Genomic DNA, 25,597 nt, shown 5'->3' with positions numbered 1-25,597 from the left:
CAGCGATGCAGACGTGGCGGGCTACGAAAGACAGCGGCGACAGAAACGACGCAGTCCGAGCAACTCCAACCCCGGGAAACCGTCAGGACGTACCTCGCCTGAGGGCGGAGAGACCTCGGAGATGAGTGGTTACGACAGCGCTCCCGATGCACGTGTCTACCACACTCTGTTAGATAAAGGGGCTGCGAACGGGGGTGTTGGGCTACCGGGCGTGGCCAGAAGGGAGGTCATTTATCAGCCACATGGTCCTGGAATGTGGTCCTCTCAGACGTCCACAGAGACTTCCTCCATCATCTCCTCGGCAGACGACCAGGGCCCGCGTGACGTGGTTCAAGAAGAAGACAGTGGATTCCTGGAACCATCTAATGTGCCCCTGGTGTCGCCTGAAAGGGCCAAAGAGGCCCTGATGCTGAGCTCCCGCAGTCAGATGGTACCCATGGTTGGCCCTCTTAGTAAACCCATCGATGAAGAGCTCACGACAACCTACATGGAGAAAGCGAAACAAGCCAGTAAGTCTTGCATATGAAGTAGCACTGAAGTCTGAACTGTTGTAGAATTTATGAGAAATATAGAAAATGTATTTTTAGAATCTTGAAAAAACCTTAAGACCCAAAGGTTCCAAAATAGATGTTGGTGAACAGGTGGAAATATAATGAGGAGCATCAAATAGTAAATGTGATCTTGCTGAAATTAAATATATCACAACAAGGCTCTTGTTTCCTGACCGGTGCCAAGTTTTTGAGATCTTAAACTGTGCACAGATTTCATCCTTTAACACTTTTAGGCAATTTTCCAAGAATCCACAAGAAATGACTTGATTCTATTAATACAGAGAAGCTCGTGACCATCTTGAACGATAATAAAGTACCAATAATTGTTCTTTTCTACATCCCACAGAACTGAATCGAGGAGACACACCACAGGATAAACATGTAAAGGAGGCGAGAAGCAAGTGCCGAACAATAGCATCTCTGCTAACAGATGCACCGAACCCTCACTCAAAGGGAGTGCTGATGTTCAAGAAGAGGCGTCAACGCTCCAAGAAATACACTCTGACGAGCTTCGGCAGCGTTGACGAGGACAGATGCTTGGATTCACAGGAGGAGGACGGAGTGTTTCCAGGAAGCGAGTCAGAGTTTGATGAAGATGGCTTCTCGTCCGCCCCCGACCCGACATGGGACAGCGAATATATCGATATGTTAGAGAAAAGGGCGACTGCAGGCATGGGGGGTCGCGGCGATGGGGCAGAGGACGCACCAAGTCCAGGGTTAAGTGACACTGCGGGAAAAGGTGCCAAACTATTTGAGCAGCAAAGAAAGAGGGCAGCTGAACATGCTAAGAAGGCGGAGGAAACACAACCCCTGACATCTCCACAGTTTGTGCTCGAGCACAATCCAGCGTTTCACTCGGATGTGATGCCGCAGCACATGCCGGCAGCCACAGAGCCATCTCAAACTCCTAGTTCTGTTGGCAATATGGCAGTACCACCACCAGTTGCACCTAAAATATCCACTGCTCCTGTAACAGTTATTAAGGCACATAGCTCACCTTCAGAGACACCAGTGCCAGAGCTCCCTGCTAGCAATGTTCTCAACAGAACGGCTCGTCCCTTCACGCCCGGCTTCATTAGCATCCGAGCCTCCACCGCGCCTGTAACGTTCAGGCCACCCGTCACAAGGACAGCACAGCGACCAGCGTCAGCCGCTGTTGTGCAACCGGCGTTCCACACCTCTCAAGAACAACCTGCAAATATGTTTTACCAGCAACCATATGTGCCAATGAACGTGCCTCCTTCTCTGCCTCCAGCTTCGTTTGCTCGACCACCTGAGGCTCAAGTCACTTTCCATGCTCCGGCTATCTCTTCGTCAGTAGATACTGTCCGTACAACACATCAGGCAACAACAGCACATCAGGCTCAGTTTGCAACTGTTCCTCAGTTTTCTTTACCTTCAGCGCCCCTAGTTGCGCAGCAACCAATGGTTAGATCTCCTGTTCAACCAGTGCCACAGTTGCCCGGCTCAGCACAATTTATTTCCCCTGTTCCTCCTCAAGTTCAGATGTCAGTTGCTCAGCTACCTCCACCTCAGCATTCATTGTCAGCAGTAGCTCCAGTTACAGTAGTTAACCAGCAAGAGGAAGTTGCCCCGACTCCTGTTCCTGGGTCTACAGGACGTACTGGAATTTTACTTGAGGCTCGAAAACGAGGTGGAAAACCGAAGCCTATGTTCGTTATACCTGAAGTTAAGAAAAACTCTCCGAATCCTGACTTGTTGTGCATGGTCCAAAACCTTGATGAAAGATTTAGTCGCTACAAGTCGAGCCAACCTCCCCATGAAGGCATGTATGATGGTGCAGAAGATGAAAGCTACGGCGAGGTCGGTGCAGGCAGGTTCCCTCCACCTGTGGCACCTAAGCCAAGAGTTATCCATGAGGCTCCACAAATGATCCAAGCAGGTGGGAAGGGTGCTCAGCTTTTTGCTCGCAGACAGAACCGCATGGGCATGTTTGTTGTAGACACCCCACCTGAGACACCCTACCAGCAGGAGGTGACATCATACAGTTCTGGCCAACTTGATACTTCATCCAGTTCTTCTTATCCGTCACAATGGAAATACTCTCCGAATGTTCGAGCTCCACCACCAATTGGCTATAATCCATTACTGGCTCCTTCCATACCAACGGGACCTCAAAGAAATACGGGCCGGCCAGACAGCAGTGGCAGGGGAGGACCCCAACGTGAGGGAATCAAAGCTATAGATTTCATGAGAAGGCAACCTTACCAGCTCAATTCAGCCATGTTTAACTTCGGAGGAAGCGCAGCTGGTTTGTCACCAACGGCTAACTATCAAGCCCAGGGGCACCACCATGGAGAGTATTCAAGAATGGTTGGCAGCTCTTTGACTACACCTAAGCAGGTGCCAGTTAAAACAGCTCGCACCTATGAGATCAAACGATTCTCAACACCTACTCCAATGTCAGCACCTACTCTGGCTCCGAAGGTTATCGCACCACGTTCAGCTACCACCCTCGGCGAACGCATTAACTTCTCCGGAAGCAATTCCCCACCTGCTGATCTTTTCACCCCAAGGTTATCATCCACGTCGGCAACAGCACCAGTCAGCGCCCCAGCTTTTTCAGGCCCAAACAGTGGGCTCCCGTGTCTCCCAAAATTCTCAAGTCCCTCCGTACACAATCCTCTGATGCCTGCTGGTCCAACACCGTATACTCCATACAACAGCGGGCTCCAGTCAGCCAAGCAGTTCCAGAGTGCCCCTGAGCTCAGCTTCCTCTCGTCGCTGCCTCCTCTCAGGACCCATTCTGTTCAGGCGCCAAAACCACGTTTTGTTGCCACCAAGGCTGGTGTTCAGCCTGGAGTCTGGAGACCGGGCGCCTTGTAAAGTGTCGGAATCATCTCACAGCCACACTTCGCACTGAAACAAGTGCATTTTAATTCGAAAACAATATTTTCAGAATTCAAAGTAAGTAAAATAAAAGTATTTTGACAACCCCCAGTTTGAATCCCAAGTATATATATATATATATATATATATATTTAATCTGTATATGGCCTCAATAATGTGGGTGAATACACACTAGTCTAGTAATGACATTCACAGGTTCCTGGTCCACACTTTTTTATTTGGTCTGATTTGGTGTATTTCACATAATCTTGATATTTCAGCGCACGTCATGTGGTTTTATCAAGAGGTTGAGACGATTCCCGACTGGCCTGGAGCAGCTGCCTGGTTTCTCCTGAGACTCTTCCAACCATCACGTGACCATCTGAGGGTCGCGTCCAGGTGTTATTACATGTAACGTGCACTCTTTTGTTTGGACGTTTTGTTTCAGCCTCTCAGCTTCAGCTCGATCTTTGCAACATATGTTTGACTTTCATTTGTATTAAACAAACGACACTCGTGAAAGTGTGTGTATCGTGAGTTATTAAAGATTTGCATCAAAGCAGAAATGGTTGCCATGACAATAATCTAAGGTCAGTCAGAGGGTTTTGGACGAGGATGAACTAACATTTGACGATGAATGGTCACGATGTGATTTGTTTGGTTGAAATGCCAGGATTGTAGAAGAAAGAAAACAGTAAACGGAGCAAGATGAGGGACGGCAGAGAAAAGAAAGCAAAAGGGGAGGAGCTTAGTTTTCTCCACATTTTATCAAAAAGAAAGAATTAGTCGCACATGATGGTTAAACTTCATGAAAAGTTATTTGGAACTGGTGTTTTGATCATCAGAGAAAGTCAGAAAGATATTTTCTTATTGTGTATAATTTCAGATAATATATTGAAGAGTATTTTATTTCTTGAAAGTTACTATTCAAAGTTTTAGAGTGAATGAAGTAAAACGAAGCATTTCCATGCATGGCCTGACTGTAGATGTGTGAAAAGTGTTTGTGATAAAACATCAGTGGTTGTATTTATAATGAACATTTAGAGCAATAAAACTAGACTTCAAAGCTTTTTTCGTCTGAAATGTGTTTTTTTTCACCATACAAAATAAAATCACATTGTTGTCATTAAAAATAATCAGCTCATCAGTATCAGGAACTATAAACAACAACAACAAACATTTTAAACATCATTAAAACAATCATTTTGATTCAGCTCTGGGTATTTTTGGATACTTTAATATTTTTGTACTAAAATAACTTATTTTAACTAAAATAAAATGAGTTGAATGACTCATAAACCGTGACTTCAGGTGTTTTGTATGATTTTTATTTTCACTGTAAAAGTTCTTGATGGAACATGAAAAAGTTCTGGACACAGAACATTCATCAACTGCTACAAACCAGGACATGGCAACTTTTGCCACGTTTAGCAAGTGCTCATGGGACATGTAGTCTCCTGTCGTTTGACCTCACATCGCATAGAATCGCTTGTTTCTTTATTGCACGACGTTACCTCAAGTTGGTTCTTCCTTCACGGCCTTGACAGTTCCTTGGCCTTTCTTTTACTTGAGAAAAGATCCAGTACCTGTTGTACCCTCGAGTCCCGAGGTACCCTTGAGTTCGTCCAACATTCTCATTGTGATGCAGACCAGCCAGGATTAGTCGTTGAATTCCTATAAATAATCGGTAGTAGGTTAGGGTTAGGGTTAGGGTTAGGGTTAGGGTTAGGGTTAGGGTTAGGGTTAGGGTTAGGGTTAGGGTTAGGGTTAAGTAGGTTTCGAGCACGTTCTCGTCAAGTATTGTCCTCGAAGATCTGGACGTTCATAGCTGTCATCGCCGGAGAGAAGTGTACAAAGTTGAAGGTAATGGTTGAATGTCTGAATGAAAAGTATTTCTTTTCAAGCTGGATGTATGATGAGACACGAGGTGCATTCAGGGGCATATATAATGTAGGACATTTCTATCTCAGCCGTGAAACTCGTTTCCTACAGCGCACGGTGGTATAAAAAAATAATATTAAAAATAAAGTTTGCTGCTTGAACATTACAACAATAACAACGAGCAGAAGGAACTCTCACTAGGTTTAAATAAAGAGGATTTTGTTTCACGCTGAACATGAAGGTTTTGTGTTTAACAGCTTCGTAAATATCGTTGTTGTCAGTATAAATGAATGCTACACCAAACTTTGCCGACATTACTTCGTTGCGCTTCACTTACTGCGTCTCATTTTTCCTCTTTTTGCAACCAAGAAAACGCGTTTGTGAGCAGCTAACTGTTAGCAGCTAACTGTTAGCAACGAGGTGGCGCAACAATAATACGTGGGTGGATTAGAGCTGGAGGATCATTATGACATCACAACGGGCTCGGTTCACGTATCGTTCTGCGAGACTTCAGACGGGAGAGAAGTTTATAAAGTAATAACTTAAGAACAACATAATATATTTATATATTATATCTGATTTTTTTCGTAAACTTTCAAACCTGTAAATGTTTTCAAACTTTCCGCGGATCATGAACACAAACGTAAGAGAAGGATTGTTGTCTCTGCTGGTTCTGCTGCAGAACTCGTTGAATCCAGAACAAACAGTCCGGCTGAGGTTGAACTTCTAGGACAGATGAACTTCATGCTGATCCTGAGGAGACACCAAATGAAAATGTGGGCCAAGGTTGGTAGTAACTCCAGACAATAACCACTGAGTGGCGCTATAGTCATAAATAAAGTAGGTTTTATATGTATCGACAGAAATAGCAACACTATTTAAAAAACACAGACATGGATAAAATACTAACTCTTCTAAGAAAAGGCATAAGTTTGCATCAAACAGGATTCGAACCATCTTGTCATGATGCAGCAGCACTGATGTTCCAGCGCCGGAGTCTAAATATATTAACAAGCAAAAAGAGTATTTATAATGAAAGCAGATTCATTGCCAAGTCAACTATAGTCAAGGTTCTGATTTAACTTGAGCTAAATTAGATCATCAGACGAAACCATCGTCGTCTGCAGAGTTTCTTATTTCAAGGTCAATTATTCTTTTTAATGTAGGTTTTTTATAAGAACGTTATTTATTTATAAGAACATTATTTATTTATAAGAATATTATTTATTTATAAGAATATTATTTATTTATTTGAACATTATTTATTTATAAGAATATTATTTATTTATAAGAATATTATTTATTTATTTGAACATTATTTATTTATAAGAATATTATTTATTTATAAGAATATTATTTATTTATTTGAACATCATTTATTTATAAGAATATTATTTATTTATAATAATATTATTTATATATAAGAACATTATTTATTTATAAGAATATTATTTATTTATAAGAATATTATTTATTTATTTGAACATTATTTATTTATAAGAATATTATTTATTTATAAGAATATTATTTATTTATAAGAATATTATTTTTTTATTTGAACATTATTTATTTATAAGTATATTATTTATTTATAGGAATATTATTTATTTATAAGAATATTATTTATTTATAAGAATATTATTTATTTATGAGAACATTATTTATTTATAAGAATATTATTTATTTATTTGAACATTACTTATTTATAAGAATATTATTTATGTATAAAAATAATGTTAATTTATAAGAATATTATTTATTTATAAGAATATTGTTTATTTATGAGAATATTATTTATTTATAAGAATATTATTTATTTATAAGAACATTATTTATTTATAAGAATATTATTTATTTATAAGAACATTATTTATTTATAAGAGTATTTTTTATTTTTAAGAACATTATTTATTTATAAGAACATTATTTATTTATAAGAATATTATTTATTTATTTGAACATTATTTATTTATAAGAATATTATTTATTTATAAGAATATTATTTTTTTATTTGAACATTATTTATTTATAAGTATATTATTTATTAATAGGAATATTATTTATTTATAAGAATATTATTTATTTATAAGAATATTATTTATTTATAAGAACATTATTTATTTATAAGAATATTATTTATTTATAAGAACATTATTTATTTATAAGAATATTATTTATTTATAAGAATATTGTTCATTTCTCTTTTTAAGAACGTGATCTTCACTAATATCTCGTCTATGTTTGATTGTTTTTGTCTGAGATGAACCACACATGTGTTTCCTGACATGAGCACGTAAGTGATTTACAGCTCGTTGACCTCTTGAACTTGGTATAAATAAACCACATCAAGTTCAAAATTCTTGTCCAAGTTAATAGTCATAAAGTTAAAATGAACTTCATGAGGAAATGATCACTTAAACTGACGTCTGATTGTAACGTGGACTGTTATCTTCACACAGTACTTCATATTCTAATGTACTACTGTACTACTGTACTACTACACACTACTACTGTCAGGAACATCAAAACAACTTGTTAATGCTCTCACTATTACAAACAGATCAACACACACAGCTCAGTGGGAGACAATAACTACAACACACACCTCACTTATGGTCCCAACAAAACTCCCATGATGCCTTTCTACACACTGATCTATGAAGTGCCGTCTGATAGGTCGATACAATACTGTATTTAAATTCTACATCTGTGATTGGTTGGCTGGGCGGCAAAGCATTATGCTAAAACAACAAAATGTGTGTGTCCGTTTAAGTTGCAATCGTTATAGTTTCATCAGCAAACGTGTGTAACTTTTATCACAAACTCTGAAACAACAGCTGTAAAGCGACACCAGGAGTGTCAACGCTCTCACGTCTCTGCAACACACCCTGAACTCCTGTGAGGTTACGGTCCGACCGATTCCTCTTCCGGGGACTCTAAATATAGACATCAGAACCATCTGTGAGAATGATTCTGTTCCCTTGATACGACCCGTCAGCACTTTGGGTCGGCCAACAGAGACGCCTCCACTCCTGATCCCTGCTCAAGTGCCTCAAAAATCACCCTCCTCCCCCTCATCCTCACCCCAACACTGCTGCCACCCACAGCCCCAGCCCCCCGTGAGGGTCTGCACTTCCCCGGATCCCGCCATCGTAGGTGTCGAGACATTGAGGGATTTGTAAAGTGGCGAGCAGGATCAGCCCTTCTTCTCTCCGCCGATATTTATAGTTCGTGTCTCCAGTCGACCTCCAACTGAGCCGGTGAGTTTTGCATGAAAGTGTCTTTTTAATGAGGAATGATTTATGTTTCCAACGAGTCCGAGTGTTTATTACGGTCCGACTTCTCAAAGCGGGCCGAGGCCGAGAATGTGCTGCTGACTCTTCAGGGTGTTGTGTTTTATATTCGGTGTCATCAGACCCTGATATGGGTCCATCCTGAAAATAAGAGCCAAACGTTCCCGACATTCACGAGGACTTAAAGCTAAAGTCCGGCGTCGACGTGTCGTCGTGTCCGAGCCGACGTCGACACACGGCGAGCGTCCGCCGCGACCCGGATTGTCTCGCTCAGGTGCGTCCTCGGAATCATTCGATACGCCGATGACGCCACAACGCGTCGGGAAAATGTCTTGGCTGGAAATGTCTTTCAAAAATAGACGCGGTGTGTTGAGTTACAGGCTGAAGATGTGATGTTTTGCCAGTTCAAAGAGAGAGAGAGAGAGAAGGTCCAGACAAGGTTGAACGATGCATCAACGAGACCAAAACTTATGTGACAAATAGCTGCTTTATTTTGAGGCTTTTCGTGAAGTAAAAGACGTTGTAAGAAACAGCAAAAAGAAAATCAGCAGAACTCAATGTTGTGATGCTCAGAGTGAACTTTACTCTCTGAGCAGGAATCGAACCCTTGCTCAAGAGCCACTGACATCACAAGACATTTTTAAAGCTCTGATGATTTTTCACAAAGTCAGGTTTGAAATGAGATGACGTGTGAGCGGCAGCAGCAGTGAGAGGCCACACGAGTCAACGACACAAGAACGACACAAACCTTCAAAACCTTCGTTCTCGTCTCAGAAGAAGTTCCTTCGTAGACTTTCTTGAGTCTGAAGATCAAAACGTGTCGTCAAGACCATGTTTTAATTGATTTAGAATTTTTTGAGATGAAACAAACATTTCATCTTCCAGTTTGTGTGCGTCTGTTGTGTAGATCATCGTGTGTTTGTCACCAACGACACAGAGATGTCGATTTAAATGTTGAAGGAGTCTGAGGAGAAACCAGGCAGCTGCTCCAGAGAATCGTCTCGACCTCTTGATAAAACCTGATGGACTTGATATTCTGATGACATTCAAACACGCCACAGAGTTTGTGTTCGCCTGAAACGTATCTCGTGTCTCGTAACACAACGAGATGATTGACGCATGTGAAGAATCTGGTGTCGCTGACATCAAGAGACATGAGCAGGTTCTGATGACGCTTCGTCTCATTCGTTAGACTTTGATTAATTGTTGGTGTTTACAGCGAATATGGTTTGAGAACAACATGAATGCAGCTTTAAATCGACTTCAACGACCTTGAATTTAATGTTCATTCATTTAATCATGAGATACTTAAGACACATGTGGCCCGTGGGCCAAATCCTGCCCGCCAAGTGTGGACTACTGAATGATTGGCTTAAAATAAAAGTAGATTATTGTTCGTTTTGATGAGGTGATATTATAAAAGATAAGATTGATTAAAATAAGGATCATCTCTGTTCCTCGGACGTCAACAATAAGAGTAGAACTGATGTTGAAGTAAAGAAATTTGTTCAGTGAAAAAAGGACAAACTCTGAGATAATTCAGATAAATTGAGCCTCAAAGAATGAAAAGAAAATATTAAACATCAACTGGTATCGACTCTGGTGTCATTAAACATCAACTAGTATCAACTCTGGTGTCATTAAACATCAACTAGTATCAACTCTGGTGTCATTAAACATCAACTAGTATCAACTCTGGTCTCATTAAACATCAACTAGTATCAACTCTGGTGTCATTAAACATCAACTAGTATCAACTCTGGTGTCATTAAACATCAACTAGTATCAACTCTGGTGTCATTAAACATCAACTAGTATCTACTCTGGTGTCATTAAACATCAACTAGTATCAACTCTGGTGTCATTAAACATCAACTAGTATCAACTCTGGTGTCATTAAACATCAACTAGTATCGACTCTGGTGTCATTAAACATCAACTAGTATCAACTCTGGTGTCATTAAACATCAACTAGTATCGACTCTGGTGTCATTAAACATCAACTAGTATCTACTCTGGTGTCATTAAACATCAACTAGTATCGACTCTGGTGTCATTAAACATCAACTAGTATCAACTCTGGTGTCATTAAACATCAACTAGTATCAACTCTGGTGTCATTAAACATCAACTAGTATCAACTCTGGTGTCATTAAACATCAACTAGTATCGACTCTGGTGTCATTAAACATCAACTAGTATCAACTCTGGTGTCATTAAACATCAACTAGTATCGACTCTGGTGTCATTAAACATCAACTAGTATCTACTCTGGTGTCATTAAACATCAACTAGTATCTACTCTGGTGTCATTAAACATCAACTAGTATCAACTCTGGTGTCATTAAACATCAACTAGTATCAACTCTGGTGTCATTAAACATCAACTAGTATCAACTCTGGTGTCATTAGACATCAACTAGTATCAACTATGGTGTCATTAAACATCAACTAGTTATCAACTCTGGTGTCATTAAACATCAACTAGTATCGACTCTGGTGTCATTAAACATCAACTAGTATCAACTCTGGTGTCATTAAACATCAACTAGTATCAACTCTGGTGTCATTAAACATCAACTAGTATCAACTCTGGTGTCATTAAACATCAACTAGTATCTACTCTGGTGTCATTAAACATCAACTAGTATCAACTCTGGTGTCATTAAACATCAACTAGTATCTACTCTGGTGTCATTAAACATCAACTAGTATCAACTCTGGTGTCATTAAACATCAACTAGTATCTACTCTGGTGTCATTAAACATCAACTAGTATCAACTCTGGTGTCATTAAACATCAACTAGTATCAACTCTGGTGTCATTAAACATCAACTAGTATCGACTCTGGTGTCATTAAACATCAACTAGTATCAACTCTGGTGTCATTAAACATCAACTAGTATCTACTCTGGTGTCATTAAACATCAACTAGTATCTACTCTGGTGTCATTAAACATCAACTAGTATCAACTCTGGTGTCATTAAACATCAACTAGTATCAACTCTGGTGTCATTAAACATCAACTAGTATCGACTCTGGTGTCATTAAACATCAACTAGTATCGACTCTGGTGTCATTAAACATCAACTAGTATCAACTCTGGTGTCATTAAACATCAACTAGTATCGACTCTGGTGTCATTAAACATCAACTAGTATCGACTCTGGTGTCATTAAACATCAACTAGTATCAACTCTGGTGTCATTAAACATCAACTAGTATCAACTCTGGTGTCATTAAACATCAACTAGTATCAACTCTGGTGTCATTAAACATCAACTAGTATCAACTCTGGTGTCATTAAACATCAACTAGTATCAACTCTGGTGTCATTAGACATCAACTAGTATCAACTATGGTGTCATTAAACATCAACTAGTTATCAACTCTGGTGTCATTAAACATCAACTAGTATCGACTCTGGTGTCATTAAACATCAACTAGTATCAACTCTGGTGTCATTAAACATCAACTAGTATCAACTCTGGTGTCATTAAACATCAACTAGTATCAACTCTGGTGTCATTAAACATCAACTAGTATCAACTCTGGTGTCATTAGACATCAACTAGTATCAACTCTGGTGTCATTAAACATCAACTAGTATCAACTCTGGTGTCATTAAACATCAACTAGTATCAACTCTGGTGTCATCTAGTGAATGTTCTTCAAAAAGCAGGAACTTCTCATCATGAGCTTGTTTTACACTTATTCCTTAAAAAGTTGCTCTGAAATCTGGACGAACTAGAGGTTACGAGAGTCCATTATGACATAATAATGGCTTCACTCCTCCTCCAGCTGTAAGTAAGTAAGTCATTTTATTTATATAGAACTTTTCCAGACCAGGGTCACAAAGCGCTTAAACAATCAAAACAATATTCAATAAAATATGTATTTTAAAGATCAAGATAATACTGATAACACAACAGGAGTTCCAGAAAATCAAGGAAAAGCCTGAACAAATAGAAACATCTTAAGATGTTTCTTAAAGGAGTCAGTAGATCATCAAGCGCAAAGAGAGAGAAGATCGTTCCAAATATTAGGAGCAACAGTCTGGAAGGATTTCTCTCCTCTGGTCCTGAACCGTGTGCGTGGAACCATCAGTAGATTCTGATCCACAGACCTCAGAGCCCGAGCTGGGGTGTAAGTCTGGATCAGATCACTGATGGAAGGTCTGACCATGAATAGATCTGAAAGTAAGAACCAGAATTTTAAAATGATCCTGAAAGAAACTGGAAGCCATTGAAGAGTTTGAAGGAGAAATGTGAGTTCTTCTACTAGAGCGGCTCAGAATTCTCGCTGAGTTTTGTATGAACTGCAGGCGAGAAGATCCTTCTGGTTTAGACATGAAAACAAACTGTTATAATAGTCCAGACGAGAAGAAACAAACACATGGATTGTAAGATCCAGATCATGTTCCGACAACATTTTCCTAAGTTTAGAGATTTTTCTCAGTTGAAGGAAACAGTTTCTGGTCAGTTTTCTTCAGTGTTGAACAAGAGACATGTCTTTATCAAATACAACACCCAGGTTTCTCAGGCTCAGTTTGACAGACTGACCTAAGTCACCCAAGTACTGACTCAACCCTGGAATCTTATCATCAACAATCACCAGAGTTTCAGTTTTGTCCACATTTAGCTGCAAAGTGTTTTCACTCATTGTTTGATTTCTAGCAAACAATTGACTAAGTTCAGCCTCTGGAGCTCAGTTGGATCAACAGAGCAGTAGAGCTGGATGTCATCAGCAAAAATGTGATAAGAAACATCTGGAAATCTCTGAATGATTTTACCGAGGGGAATCAAGTACAGCAAAAACAATAAAGGACCCAGAATAGAACCTTGAGGGACTCCACACATCAGATCTGCCGATTCAGACCACATTTGATTGACAGATACACTAAAACTGCGCCCAGAAAGGTAAGATGAGAACCATTCTAACACAGACCCAGACAGTCTTCATCCCTCAGTCTTCTCAGCAGGATCTGGTTCAACTGTGTCAAAGGCTGAGGACAGATCCAACAGAACCAGTCCCTTGGAGGTGGAGACCATTGATGACGAGATTTGACAAACCTCCATGCTTGACCTATCACAATATAGTGGGTGTGGTTATGGTCAACAAGATTTAATCTCCAGAAAAAAAGTGTTTTCAGTGGGCGGAGCTTAAGATCATTTTCTAATGTCAATATTTCAATGAAAAGAGAGTTTTGTACAAACACACACTGATGATACAATAGAGTCACACACTACAACAACACACACACTGATGATACAATAGAGTCACACATCACAACAACACACACACTGATGATACAATAGAGTCACACATCACAACACACACACACTGATGATACAATAGAGTCACACATCACAACAACACACACACTGATGATACAATAGAGTCACACATCACAACAACACACACACTGATGATACAATAGAGTCACACATCACAGCAACACACACACTGATGATACAATAGAGTCACACATCACAACAACACACACACTGATGATACAATAGAGTCACACATCACAACAACACATACACACTGATGATACAATAGAGTCACACATCACAACAACACACACTGATGATACAATAGAGTCACACATCACAACAACACACACACTGACGATACAATAGAGTCACACATCATAACAACACACACTGATGATACAATAGAGTCACACATCACAACAACACACACACTGATGATACAATAGAGTCACACATCACAACAACACACACACTGATGATACAATAGAGTCACACATCACAACACACACACACACTGATGATACAATAGAGTCACACACAACAACAACACACACACTGATGATACAATAGAGTCACACATCACAACAACACACACACTGATGATACAATAGAGTCACACACCACAACAACACACACACACACTGATGATACAATAGAGTCACACATCACAACAACACACACACTGATGATACAATAGAGTCACACATCACAACAACACACACACTGATGATACAATAGAGTCACACATCACAACAACACACACACTGATGATACAATAGAGTCACACATCACAACAACACACACACACTGATGATACAATAGAGTCACACATCACAACAACACACACTGATGATACAATAGAGTCACACACCACAACAACACACACACACACTGATGATACAATAGAGTCACACATCACAACAACACACACTGATGATACAATAGAGTCACACATCACAACAACACACACACTGATGATACAATAGAGTCACACACCACAACAACACACACACACACTGATGATACAATAGAGTCACACATCACAACAACACACACTGATGATACAATAGAGTCACACATCACAACAACACACACTGATGATACAATAGAGTCACACACCACAACAACACACACACTGATCACAAAGAACTCTGACTATGATTGACATGTCTCTGACTCCAGTCATGCCGATGGGAAAACCTGCTCCTCTGAGCAAGAGGAAAAAACCCTCCAGGATCATCACGGACTTGTCACACATCTCTCAACACGGTGAGCACCAGATGACAACAGTGTGAGAAGTGATGATTAAAATGTTCCACTGATCTAGAGGGTGAAGCAGATCCAGAGGCGTCCGAGCTGGACCTGGGAACCAAGATCAGGACCCCCCGGGAGATCATGCTGGAGGAACTGTCCCTGATGAAGAACCGAGGCTCCAAGATGTTCAAGATAAGGCAGAAGAGAGTGGAGAAGTTCATCCACGAGAACAACCCTGACATCTTCAGCTCCGACTCCATGGTGAGGGATCCACCAGAGGACGCTGGACCGGGTCTCATCTCGTCTCTTCTCACAGGACCAGCTGCAGAAGCTGGTTCCTGCTCTCGGGGGGGAGTTTGGAGGTCAGATGATAACCCTGGGAGGTCACCTGGTCAGCAAGCAGGCCGGACACCTGAGCTACACCGGGCTGCGTCTGGGAGAAGCTCCGGTGCCTCCTCCCAAGCCTGGGAGCAAGAGTGGAGGAGCAGGAGGAGCAGGAGGAGCAGGAGGAGCAGGAGGAGCAGCAGGAGCAGGAGGAGCAGGAGGAGAAGGAGGAGATCAAGGAGAAGGATGGTCTCCACTCAAAGGTTTGTTCTCATCAAGTCAAGTTCAATCAAGATCATTATTGATCTGAAGACAAACAGTCAATGAGAACATTTTGACAAAAGTTCTTCTAAAATATTCATTTACTTTTTAAATTCACGTTGAAAGATTTGGCTTATAATACATGATAAAATACTGTATAAGAATGATGGGTTTGTATTATATATATATATATATATATATATATATATAGTGGTTAGAGGTTGAACCTCCAGGTGAAGGACATGTTCTCGTCTCCAGGAGGAGGTCACGACGACGGCGCCACCAAGCAGTCGTACTCCAAGGGCTACGTCTCTCCCTGGGAGAAGGCCATGAAGGGCGACGAGGTTCTGATTGCGACGCTGAAGTCTGTGATGCCTGAGCCGGGTCAGAAGAAGGATCACCCCAAGTACAAGAGCTTCAACAGGTAAGAGCTCGTGCTCGCTCATGACCTCACTCATGACCTTGCTCATGACCTTGCTCATACTCGCTCATGACCTCGCTCATACTCGCTCATGACTTCACTCATACTCGCTCATGACCTCGCTCGTGACCTCACTCATACTTGCTCATGACCTCGCTCATGACCTCGCTCATGACCTCGCTCGTGACCTCACTCATAGTTGCTCATGACCTCGCTCATGACCTTGCTCATACTCGCTCATGACCTCGCTCATGACCTCGCTCATGACCTCACTCGTGACCTCGCTCATGACCTCACTCGTGACCTCGCTCATGACCTCACTCGTGACCTCGCTCATGACCTTGCTCATACTCGCTCATGACCTCGCTCATGACCTCGCTCATGACCTCGCTCACGACCTCACTCATACTCGCTCATGACCTCACTTGTGACCTCGCTCATGACCTCACTCGTGACCTCGCTTATGACCTCACTCATACTCGCTCATGACCTCGCTCATGACCTCGCTTATGACCTTGCTCATACTCGCTCATGACCTCGCTCATGACCTCGCTCATGACCTCGCTCATGACCTCGCTCATGACCTCGCTCACGACCTCGCTCACGACCTCACTCGTGACCTCGCTCATGACCTCGCTCATGACCTCGCTCATGACCTCGCTCATGACCTCGCTCACGACCTCACTCATAGAATAGAATAGAAAAGCTTTATTCATACTCGCTCATGACCTCGTTCATGACCTTGCTCATGACCTCGCTCCTGTCCTCGCTCCTGACCACGCTTGTGACCTCGCTCGTGACCTCGCTCCTGACCTCGCTCATGACCTCGCTCCTGACCTCGCTCCTGACCTCGCTCATGACCTCGCTCCTGACCTCGCTCATGACCTCGCTCCTGACCTCGCTCATGACCTCGCTCATGACCTCGCTCTCCCACACCAGGAGCGCCACTCCCTTCGGAGGCTTCGAGAAGGCCAACCAGTTACTGAAATTCCAGCTGCCGGACCCCGAGGCGGCGAAGCCGGAGCCGGAGCCGCCGGTGGTCTACCAGCACGACGTGGGCTGCAGGCCGTCCTTCAACCGCACGCCCATCGGCTGGGTGTGCAGCGGCGAGCCCAGCGGCTTCCACATGGAGACCAGCGAGAGCTTCCAGGCCGAGACCGAAGAGCTGTGAAGGAACCGGAAGCGACGTCTTCACGAGTGTTTTGATTGACAGGCAACGACAGAGTGAACGTCAGATGAAGGTCATTAGAAGAGAGTTTTCAAACGTTGCCGTAGAAACGTGACGGAGGATGAATCGTGTGAAGGTTTGTTTATTAGAAGAAGTTAAACACTGTGAATCACCGACTCTCACTGAATAAAGACTTGAAGAGAAGAAAGTCTTGCATGTGTCGAGACTTTTATTCACTCAAGAGATTCAACAGCTTCTCTGGCTGGGTCAGCCTGACCCGGTGTGAGGTTCGCCTGCTCAGATGTTGACGGTGGATTCAAGGAGGTAAGGAATGAGTTCATGGTGAAGAAGAACAAACATGTGACCAGAAGTGAGACGTTAAAGATCAAACGTCACTTCTTGGTCAGGAAAGTTAGTTTTATTAATAAATAAAGTCATTAAACGCACGGTTCACATGTTTCTATTTGTAACTTCCTGTTTTGATTATCATTTTAAATTCTTGATAATCTTCTCTTCCAGTTTATTATTGAACCTATTTTAAATCATATTATAAGACTTAAGTATTATAAGTATTACATCCACTCAAATACATTTTTATTTGATTTGATTATAAGATTAAAGTCTCTACATAAGTAAATAATAAATGTATTACAAGGCGTTTTCTGAAGGACTTGATTCTCTTATTAATTATTTACTTTAATAATTAATTATTACTTTAAATATTAATTATTTCAATAGTAAATTTAATTATATATGTATATATTAGTAGTTTAAAGTCGCATACAATGCATTTATTACGATATTAAATACATTTCCTCTTGTAATACAATTTAAAGATACTTCACTGTGTCTTATAATACATGTGCTTGAAAACAAAACACAAGTTGACAAAATACAAATAAACCAGTGGATAAAATATTAATTAAAAAACGATCATCATCTTCCGGTGATTGTTATTTAGGTCCGTAGTTACCATGCATGGCCAGCAGGGGGCAGACGACTGACAACCAACCGTCTGAGCTTCACTTCCGTAGCATCTTCCTGCTCGTTAGCTTGAGCTACACCTCGTCGCTGCAGCTTCTCGCTGCCATTACCGTCACATAACAGATATATTCAGACAACATGTCGAGTCCACGTGTCCTCAGAGCCTTCGTGACGGAACGTTTAACTGCCGCCGCGGAAGAAATCGCAGAATTCTTCGGTCAAACTCTGGTGAAATATGAAGAAGAAGCTTCTGAGTCTCAGAGAGAAATCAAGCGCCTGCGCTCGCTGCTGATGGACTTGGCTCCTTACAGGACCTCAGGTTTGTTTGTCTCCAGATATGAACTATGATTCCCTTACTATTGGTCTGTTGTCCTCCTGCTGCTGTAAACACAAACAACAACAATGTCCTCGTTATTTAAAACTCTTATTTATTTACAATAGAGTTTTGTACGGTGGCCCACAAGTACAAACATTTACAAACCTTGGAACAATATTTCTGAATTTTGTGAAAAATATTTACAAACTGATAATAAAAATGTCCTAAAATTGTAATTTTCTGCAGTTTCAAATTTTTTTTTAATTCCTGAAATAAAATTGAAAATAAAACTACAAAAATAATTGGAGTTTATTCAGAAAATGATTATTATTATCAGGAAATTGTTATTTTGTTTTTATTTTTCAGGAGCATTTGTTTCAGAGTTTCTACATTTCATTTGAAGTAAATTACAGAATAACAAACAATAATTGTCTGAAATGAAATGAACAAACTCTGAATTAAATGTTTAGGTAACGAGAGTTTATACATTTTATTCAGAAAATATTACCATTACGTTCAGGAATTCGTAGTTTATTCACAGAGTTTCTACATTTAATTTCAGGAAATCTTTTCCGGGAACATTTGTTTCAGAGTTTGTCAAATTCAAGAGATTGTCATTTATTTTCTTGAGTTTGTAATATTTTTTATTTCAGTAAATGATGAGTTTATTTCAATGTTTGTACGTGTATTTCAAGAGATCATGTTTCCAAACCTGACACCGACGGAGGTTGAAAAAGGCTCGTCACGACGAACGCACCTGCGTCGCTGTAACAGGTGTGACTTGTGTCTCCAGATGTTTTCGAAGAGGAAAAGCCTCACGACGACCAGCGCGTTGAAAGTGACGCGTTGGCGTCTCCGCTCATCAAGGAGGAACACGAGGCGTCGTGGGGAAGTCGAGCGTCGAACGACTCCGTGTTCGTGCCTCGAGCGTCCAGTGAGCAGCAGGAGGACGTGAAGCCGCTCTTCACTCCCCCGACACACGGCGAGGCTGAGCTGCAGTGTCTAGATCTGCCGGGATCACAAGCCGGGAATCTTCCGTCCTCCCGACCTCCGAGACCTTCGCCACAGAGCGCGTCGGATCACAGCCCGCTGGACGCCGTCTCCTTCTTCAACTGCCGCGTTTGTGACGTTTCCTTCACCTACAAACAACACCTGCTCAACCACGCGCTCCGAGTCCACGCCTCGGCGTCGGGCGGCGTCTGCGGCGTCTGCGGCGACTCCAGCGAGGATCTGCGAGCGCACCTGGAGACGCACCGGCTCGCCAAGTCCTGCCACGTCTGCGGCAAACAGTGCAAGAGCGCGTCGGCCATGACGGCTCACGTCGCCAGTCACACCGGGGAGAAACCACATCGCTGCCACTTCTGCGGGAAAGAGTGCAGACGCAAAGGAGACTTGAAGATCCACATGAGGATCCACACGGGAGAGAAACCCTTCAGCTGCTCCTACTGCTGTAAAAGTTTCACTCACAGCGGACATCTGACCAAACACATGCGGAACCACACTGGAGAGAGACCGCACAGCTGCTCCGTCTGTGGACGAGGATTTCTGCAGAGCGCACATCTCAAGTATCACCTCAAGACTCATGCTGGGAAAAACTCTTCGCTCTGACGTAAAATAGAATAAACAAATAATAAAGGGTTGTTTTTCTTCTCGTTTATTTTGGTTGAACGTTGTAGATCCAGTTAGGTACTAGTGTCTGGTATTAAAGAGCATAAATAATGCGATGACTTTGAAAGGAAACAATGTTGCTTCATAATTTTATAATCATGTTTTACTGTTTAAAATGTCTTCATTCAGCAGATTTAACTTAAAAAACGTATTTCTACTCTAATGATTTATCACATTTTAAATAGAGGCTCATTATTTGATGATATTTATAAAAAGAAATTAAATTATAACAAGTAATTGTTTCTATTATGTTTATTTTTAGAATTAAATTCTGTTTTTATATTTATATTTAATTTCCGGTCATTTTTATGTTAAAATGTTCTACATTTTTTCAGTGAAAATATTACTTTGGTTTTGAAACGTAATGTTATATTAAAACACATTAAACAGGATTTAACATTTTCAAAGCATTATTGATGCACTTCTATGGTTTTTCTTTTCTCAAATTGACTTTGTGAAATTAGATTTTCTTCACATGCTATTGTGTCAAAGCATATTTAATGTAAAGAAATATTAATTCACCATATTTTTTAATTTAAGTTAAGACTTAAATTAACTTTTATCTCATTTAAATGTCTAATGCATGTAATGCACGTGCTTGAACTGTAGATGGCGCCGTAATTTAGCGTCTTTTAATTCTCTCTGTCACAGCTTTCTTTTTATAAATGAAGCAGCAACTGGAAATATTTACATTTAAAAAATGTTTCATGTCTACAAATGTTGAATAATTCGATTAAAAAAAGCAGTTTCTTTAACGTCACGTGCAGAAGTTTCCATGTTTCCGGATAATGACGGATCATCAGGATTAAGAGGGAATTCACACACTTCTGTGAGCCTTTTATTCGGGGTGTTTGGGTTAAGTCGGGATCACGAAGACCTGGAAGGTCTGGAGCCTCCCAGGTGCTGTGGGAGTCTCTCAGACGAGGGAGTCGTTCAGGAATCTCAGTGTTTTGGGAAACGGCTTCAGGCTCCGGAGTTAATCGGTCACTCACGACCTGAAGGTCCACAATTGAGCATCTAATCTGGTTACGCAAGCAGAACCTAAAGGCGCCGAGCGGCTCCGGACTCATGGGAAGTTCCTCACGTGGCGAGCATTCCTGCCTCGAGCACCTGACGCCATAATGGGCGACGCAGAGATTCTTATAGACGCGTAATCTGATGATGTTTCGTCGACTCGTGCTTCACCTATTGGAACAGAATGTTCCTCCGGGTCCAGAAGTTAATCTTCCGTGAAGTCAAATCAAGTCAAACTTGGCCGAGAGACTCGGGAAGAGAAAAGGGAGTCGAACTCACAACATATTTTCCAGCAGGAATCTCTGCCGGAGCCGAGAAATCCACAGGAATTCCTTCCAAACACTGAGGTTTCTCAACAATCGTGAAGCGAATGTGAAGACGATCGTGTGTTTGATGGGATCGAGACGAAGAAAAACATCTTCAGCTTCTCAGTTTGAGTCTCAACACAGGAAATGTGACGTGAAAAGAAAAATCATTTTAAAAGGTCAATTCAATTTTATTTAAAGTGTCTTATTATAAGAAAGTTATCTTAGGACAGTTGAAGTAGGACTATAGTGGAGAAAGAAAAACAATGAGCGAAACGATGGCGAGGAAAAACTTCCTTTTAGAAGAAACCTCGAGCAGAACCAGACTCATTGTTGACGGCCTCCTGCTTTGACCTGCTGGGAGGAAGGATGGGGGGGTAGACAGATGGATAAGGAGAGGAGTGAGGGAGGATACAGTGAGAAAAAAAGAGGAGAGTGTAGGAGAGTCCATGGAGGTGCTGGAGAGAACTGATGACGTGGTGAAGATCCTGGATCAGCAGCAGCTCTGGAGGTCCTGGAGCTCCTGAGAGAAATAAAAAGGTGTTTAAACAGGTGATGAATGTAATGAAGAAAAGAAGGATATACAGAGCTGCTGTCTAAAACTCTCCAGCATTCTCAGCCTATAGCAGCTAAAGATAAACAGTTAAGTTAGTTATAGCAGCTAAAGATAAACAATTAGGTTAGTTATAGCAGCTAAGATAAACAATTAAGTTAGTTATAGCAGCTAAAGATAAACAGTTAAGTTAGTTATAGCAGCTAAGATAAACAGTTAAGTTAGTTATAGCAGCTAAGATAAACAGTTAAGTTAGTTATAGCAGCTAAAGATAAATAGTTAAGTTAGTTATAGCAGCTAAAGATAAACAGTTAAGTTAGTTATAGCAGCTAAAGATAAACAGTTAAGTTAGTTATAGCAGCTAAGATAAACAGTTAAGTTAGTTATAGCAGCTAAGATAAACAGTTAAGTTAGTTATAGCAGCTAAAGATAAACAGTTAAGTTAGTTATAGCAGCTAAGATAAACAGTTAAGTTAGTTATAGCAGCTAAGATAAACAGTTAAGTTAGTTATAGCAGCTAAAGATAAACAGTTAAGTTAGTTATAGCATCTAAAGATAAACAGTTAAGTTAGTTATAGCAGCTAAGATAAACAGTTAAGTTAGTTATAGCAGCTAAGATAAACAGTTAAGTTAGTTATAGCAGCTAAAGATAAACAGTTAGGTTAGTTATAGCATCTAAAGATAAACAGTTAAGTTAGTTATTGCAGCTAAAGATAAACAGTTAAGTTAGTTATAGCAGCTAAGATAAACAGTTAAGTTAGTTATAGCAGCTAAGATAAACAGTTAAGTTAGTTATAGCAGCTAAAGATAAACAGTTACGTTAGTTATAGCATCTAAAGATAAACAGTTAAGTTAGTTATAGCAGCTAAAGATAAACAGTTAAGTTAGTTATAGCAGCTAAAGATAAACAGTTACGTTAGTTATAGCATCTAAAGATAAACAGTTAAGTTAGTTATAGCAGCTAAAGATAAACAGTTACGTTAGTTATAGCATCTAAAGATAAACAGTTAAGTTAGTTATAGCAGCTAAAGATAAACAGTTACGTTAGTTATAGCATCTAAAGATAAACAGTTAAGTTAGTTATAGCAGCTAAAGATAAACAGTTACGTTAGTTATAGCATCTAAAGATAAACAGTTAAGTTAGTTATAGCAGCTAAAGATAAACAGTTACGTTAGTTATAGCATCTAAAGATAAACAGTTAAGTTAGTTATAGCAGCTAAAGATAAACAGTTAAGTTAGTTATAGCAGCTAAAGATAAACAGTTACGTTAGTTATAGCATCTAAAGATAAACAGTTAAGTTAGTTATAGCAGCTAAGATAAACAGTTAAGTTAGTTATAGCAGCTAAGATAAACAGTTAGGTTAGTTATAGCAGCTAAAGATAAACAGTTAAGTTAGTTATAGCAGCTAAGATAAACAATTAAGTTAGTTATAGCAGCTAAAGATAAACAGTTAAGTTAGTTATAGCAGCTAAGATAAACAGTTAAGTTAGTTATAGCAGCTAAAGATAAACAGTTAAGTTAGTTATAGCAGCTAAAGATAAACAGTTAAGTTAGTTATAGCAGCTAAGATAAACAGTTAAGTTAGTTATAGCAGCTAAGATAAACAGTTAAGTTAGTTATAGCAGCTAAAGATAAACAGTTAAGTTAGTTGTAGGCTTTATCGAAAAGTAAGGTTTAAACATAGAGAGGGTGTCTGCCCTCCGGACTGAAGCTGCTAGTTGGTTCCACAGCAGAGGGGCTTGACAAACTGAAGGCCCTGGCTCCAAATCTACATTTAGAGATTTGTGGTTTAACTAATAGATCAGAGTTTAAGGATCGTAAATTTGGTAAGTTTGGATTAGATCTTTAATGTATGTTGGTGCTAAAACCAGTAGTATATGTATATGTATATATATCTGTAAATCAGTTTTTCCTCCTACATCTGTTCAATCACTATTTTGAAGTTGTCAAAATATATGTATAAAATAAATGTTGGGCAGAAAAAACACAGTTTTCAGATTAAAATGTTTCTAAATGTATTTCAACTTCGTCGTCGTCTCTGAGCTCATGACTCGTTACACCAGGATTATTGTGGCCATGAAACAGAAGCACATGGTTGAGGTAATTAGTCTCCCTCCTGCTCTCCTCCTCCTCCTCCCTTTCTCCTCCTCCTCCTCCCTCTCCTTCCCCTCCTCACTCTCCTCTCTCTCCTCCCTCACCTCCCTCTTCTCTCTCTCCTCCTCTTCTTCCTTCTTCCTTCTCCTCCCTCTCCTCCCTCACCTCATCCCCCCTCCTCCTCCTCCTTCTCCTTCCCCTCCTCACTCTCCTCTCTCTCCTCCCTCACCTCCCTCTTCTCTCTCTCCTCCTCTTCTTCCTTCTTCCTTCTCCTCCCTCTCCTCCCTCACCTCATCCCCCCTCCTCCTCCTCCTTCTCCTTCCCCTCCTCACTCTCCTCTCTCTCCTCCCTCACCTCCCTCTTCTCTCTCTCCTCCTCTTCTTCCTTCTTCCTTCTCCTCCCTCTCCTCCCTCACCTCATCCCCCCTCCTCCCTCTCCTGTCTCTCCTCCCTCACCTCCCTCTTCTCTCTCTCCTCCGCTTCTTCCTTCTCCTCCCTCGCCTCCTTCTCCTCCTCCTCCTCCCTCTCCTCTCTCTCCTCTCTCTCTCCTACCTCACCTCCCTCTCCTCCTCCCCCTCTCCTCTCTCTCCTCAACCTCTCCCTCACCTCCCTCTCCTCCCTCACCTCATCCCCCCCTTTTCCCTCTCCTCCGCCTCCTCTCTCTCCTCTCTCTCCTCCCTCTGTCTCTCCACCAGTGCGATGAACACTATGGTTTCTCTCACAAACCTGCTCCTCCTCGTCCTCCTGCTGCTCCTGTGACGGTGAGTTTGATCTTCATGTTCGTTGGACACCAGTGAAGGTCGTTGTGATGCCTTCAGGGTTTGAATGACGGTGAATGAATGGAATCCTTTGAGAAGGTCAAGGTCAGACGAAGATCCTCTGAGCTGGAGCGACTTCTCTGTGACTTTCATCGAAGAGACGAGAGTTTGTCTCGTTGTCGTCGTGAAGAGAAACGTCAAGAGTTTGAATCTGAGATGAAACATAGAAACATCTTCATCATTTACAGTCGTTTCGTTCTTGAGATTCTCAGGCAGATGTTTGGAAATAAATCAGAATCTTTCACTTGATATTATTCATGATTGTTTCAAGTCCTGCAAGTCAATAATAATAATGTTTCATTTTTATAGTCACATGATCGTCTGCTCGTCGCATGATTGGCTGAAGGTTCGATCAGTAGCTCTGAGCTCTGTTGGTCGAGTCTGACTCTAATATACCAACATTTACATTGAATTTAAAAGACTATAAATTAAAAAATATTAATGTTATTTATTGTTATTCTTTAATTATTATTGGAATTTGAATATTAAACTCTATGTGTAATTATTTTTTTCAGCCAAAACAAATCTTTAAAATTTTTTTATTGTTATATATTTTATAT

At 40.7% G+C, this 25,597-nt stretch overlaps 4 protein-coding genes across 6 annotated transcripts in view; all 4 read left to right on the top strand.

Moving 5' to 3' along the window:
• synpo2la (synaptopodin 2-like a) overlaps positions 1–4,455 on the top strand; it is a 14,488-nt gene extending 10,033 nt beyond the window's left edge. Inside the window, exons 3-5 of one of the 2 annotated variants that reach the window (XR_015712987.1) lie at positions 1–509; positions 898–3,479; positions 3,683–4,455. The exon at positions 1–509 is cut by the window's left edge and continues 201 nt beyond it. Coding sequence is in view for 1 of the 2 variants with exons in the window: in XM_087802574.1 (XP_087658700.1) it covers positions 1–509; positions 898–3,398 (3,010 nt within the window). In the remaining variant the exon portion in view is untranslated. Of the gene's footprint in view, positions 510–897 lie in introns of both variants that reach the window. The other variant, XM_087802574.1, reaches the window with a different exon arrangement.
• A 3,908-nt stretch (positions 4,456–8,363) lies between these two features.
• Positions 8,364–17,477, top strand: myoz1a (myozenin 1a). 2 transcript variants are annotated; one of them, XM_087802605.1, is made up of 6 exons: positions 8,364–8,542; positions 15,039–15,125; positions 15,184–15,371; positions 15,427–15,697; positions 15,954–16,119; positions 17,056–17,477. In XM_087802605.1, the coding sequence occupies exons 2-6, from the start codon at positions 15,041–15,043 to the stop codon at positions 17,285–17,287; spliced, it is 942 nt and encodes a 313-aa protein (XP_087658731.1). In that variant the 5' UTR covers positions 8,364–8,542; positions 15,039–15,040; the 3' UTR covers positions 17,288–17,477. The 2 variants fall into 2 exon arrangements, with proteins under 2 accessions (XP_087658731.1, XP_087658732.1); XM_087802606.1 differs by lacking the exon at positions 8,364–8,542 and adding an exon at positions 8,719–8,849.
• Positions 17,478–18,352: 875 nt separating this feature from the next.
• Positions 18,353–20,414, top strand: LOC148068916 (uncharacterized). Its single transcript, XM_087802603.1, has 2 exons — positions 18,353–18,587; positions 19,378–20,414. Exons 1-2 carry the CDS (start codon positions 18,407–18,409, stop codon positions 20,190–20,192), a joined length of 996 nt encoding a protein of 331 aa, XP_087658729.1. The 5' UTR covers positions 18,353–18,406; the 3' UTR covers positions 20,193–20,414.
• Positions 20,415–24,840: 4,426 nt separating this feature from the next.
• LOC148068914 (equilibrative nucleoside transporter 1-like) overlaps positions 24,841–25,597 on the top strand; it is a 43,769-nt gene continuing 43,012 nt past the window's right edge. The window contains exon 1 of the mRNA XM_087802594.1: positions 24,841–24,980. The gene's annotated coding sequence lies outside the window, so the exon portion shown is untranslated. The remainder of the gene's footprint in view (positions 24,981–25,597) is intronic.

Source organism: Callionymus lyra, chromosome 11, assembly GCF_982586985.1.
Source record: "Callionymus lyra chromosome 11, fCalLyr1.hap1.1, whole genome shotgun sequence".
Taxonomy (NCBI): Eukaryota; Metazoa; Chordata; class Actinopteri; order Syngnathiformes; family Callionymidae; genus Callionymus; species Callionymus lyra.
This window is presented reverse-complemented; position numbering and strand designations above follow the sequence as displayed.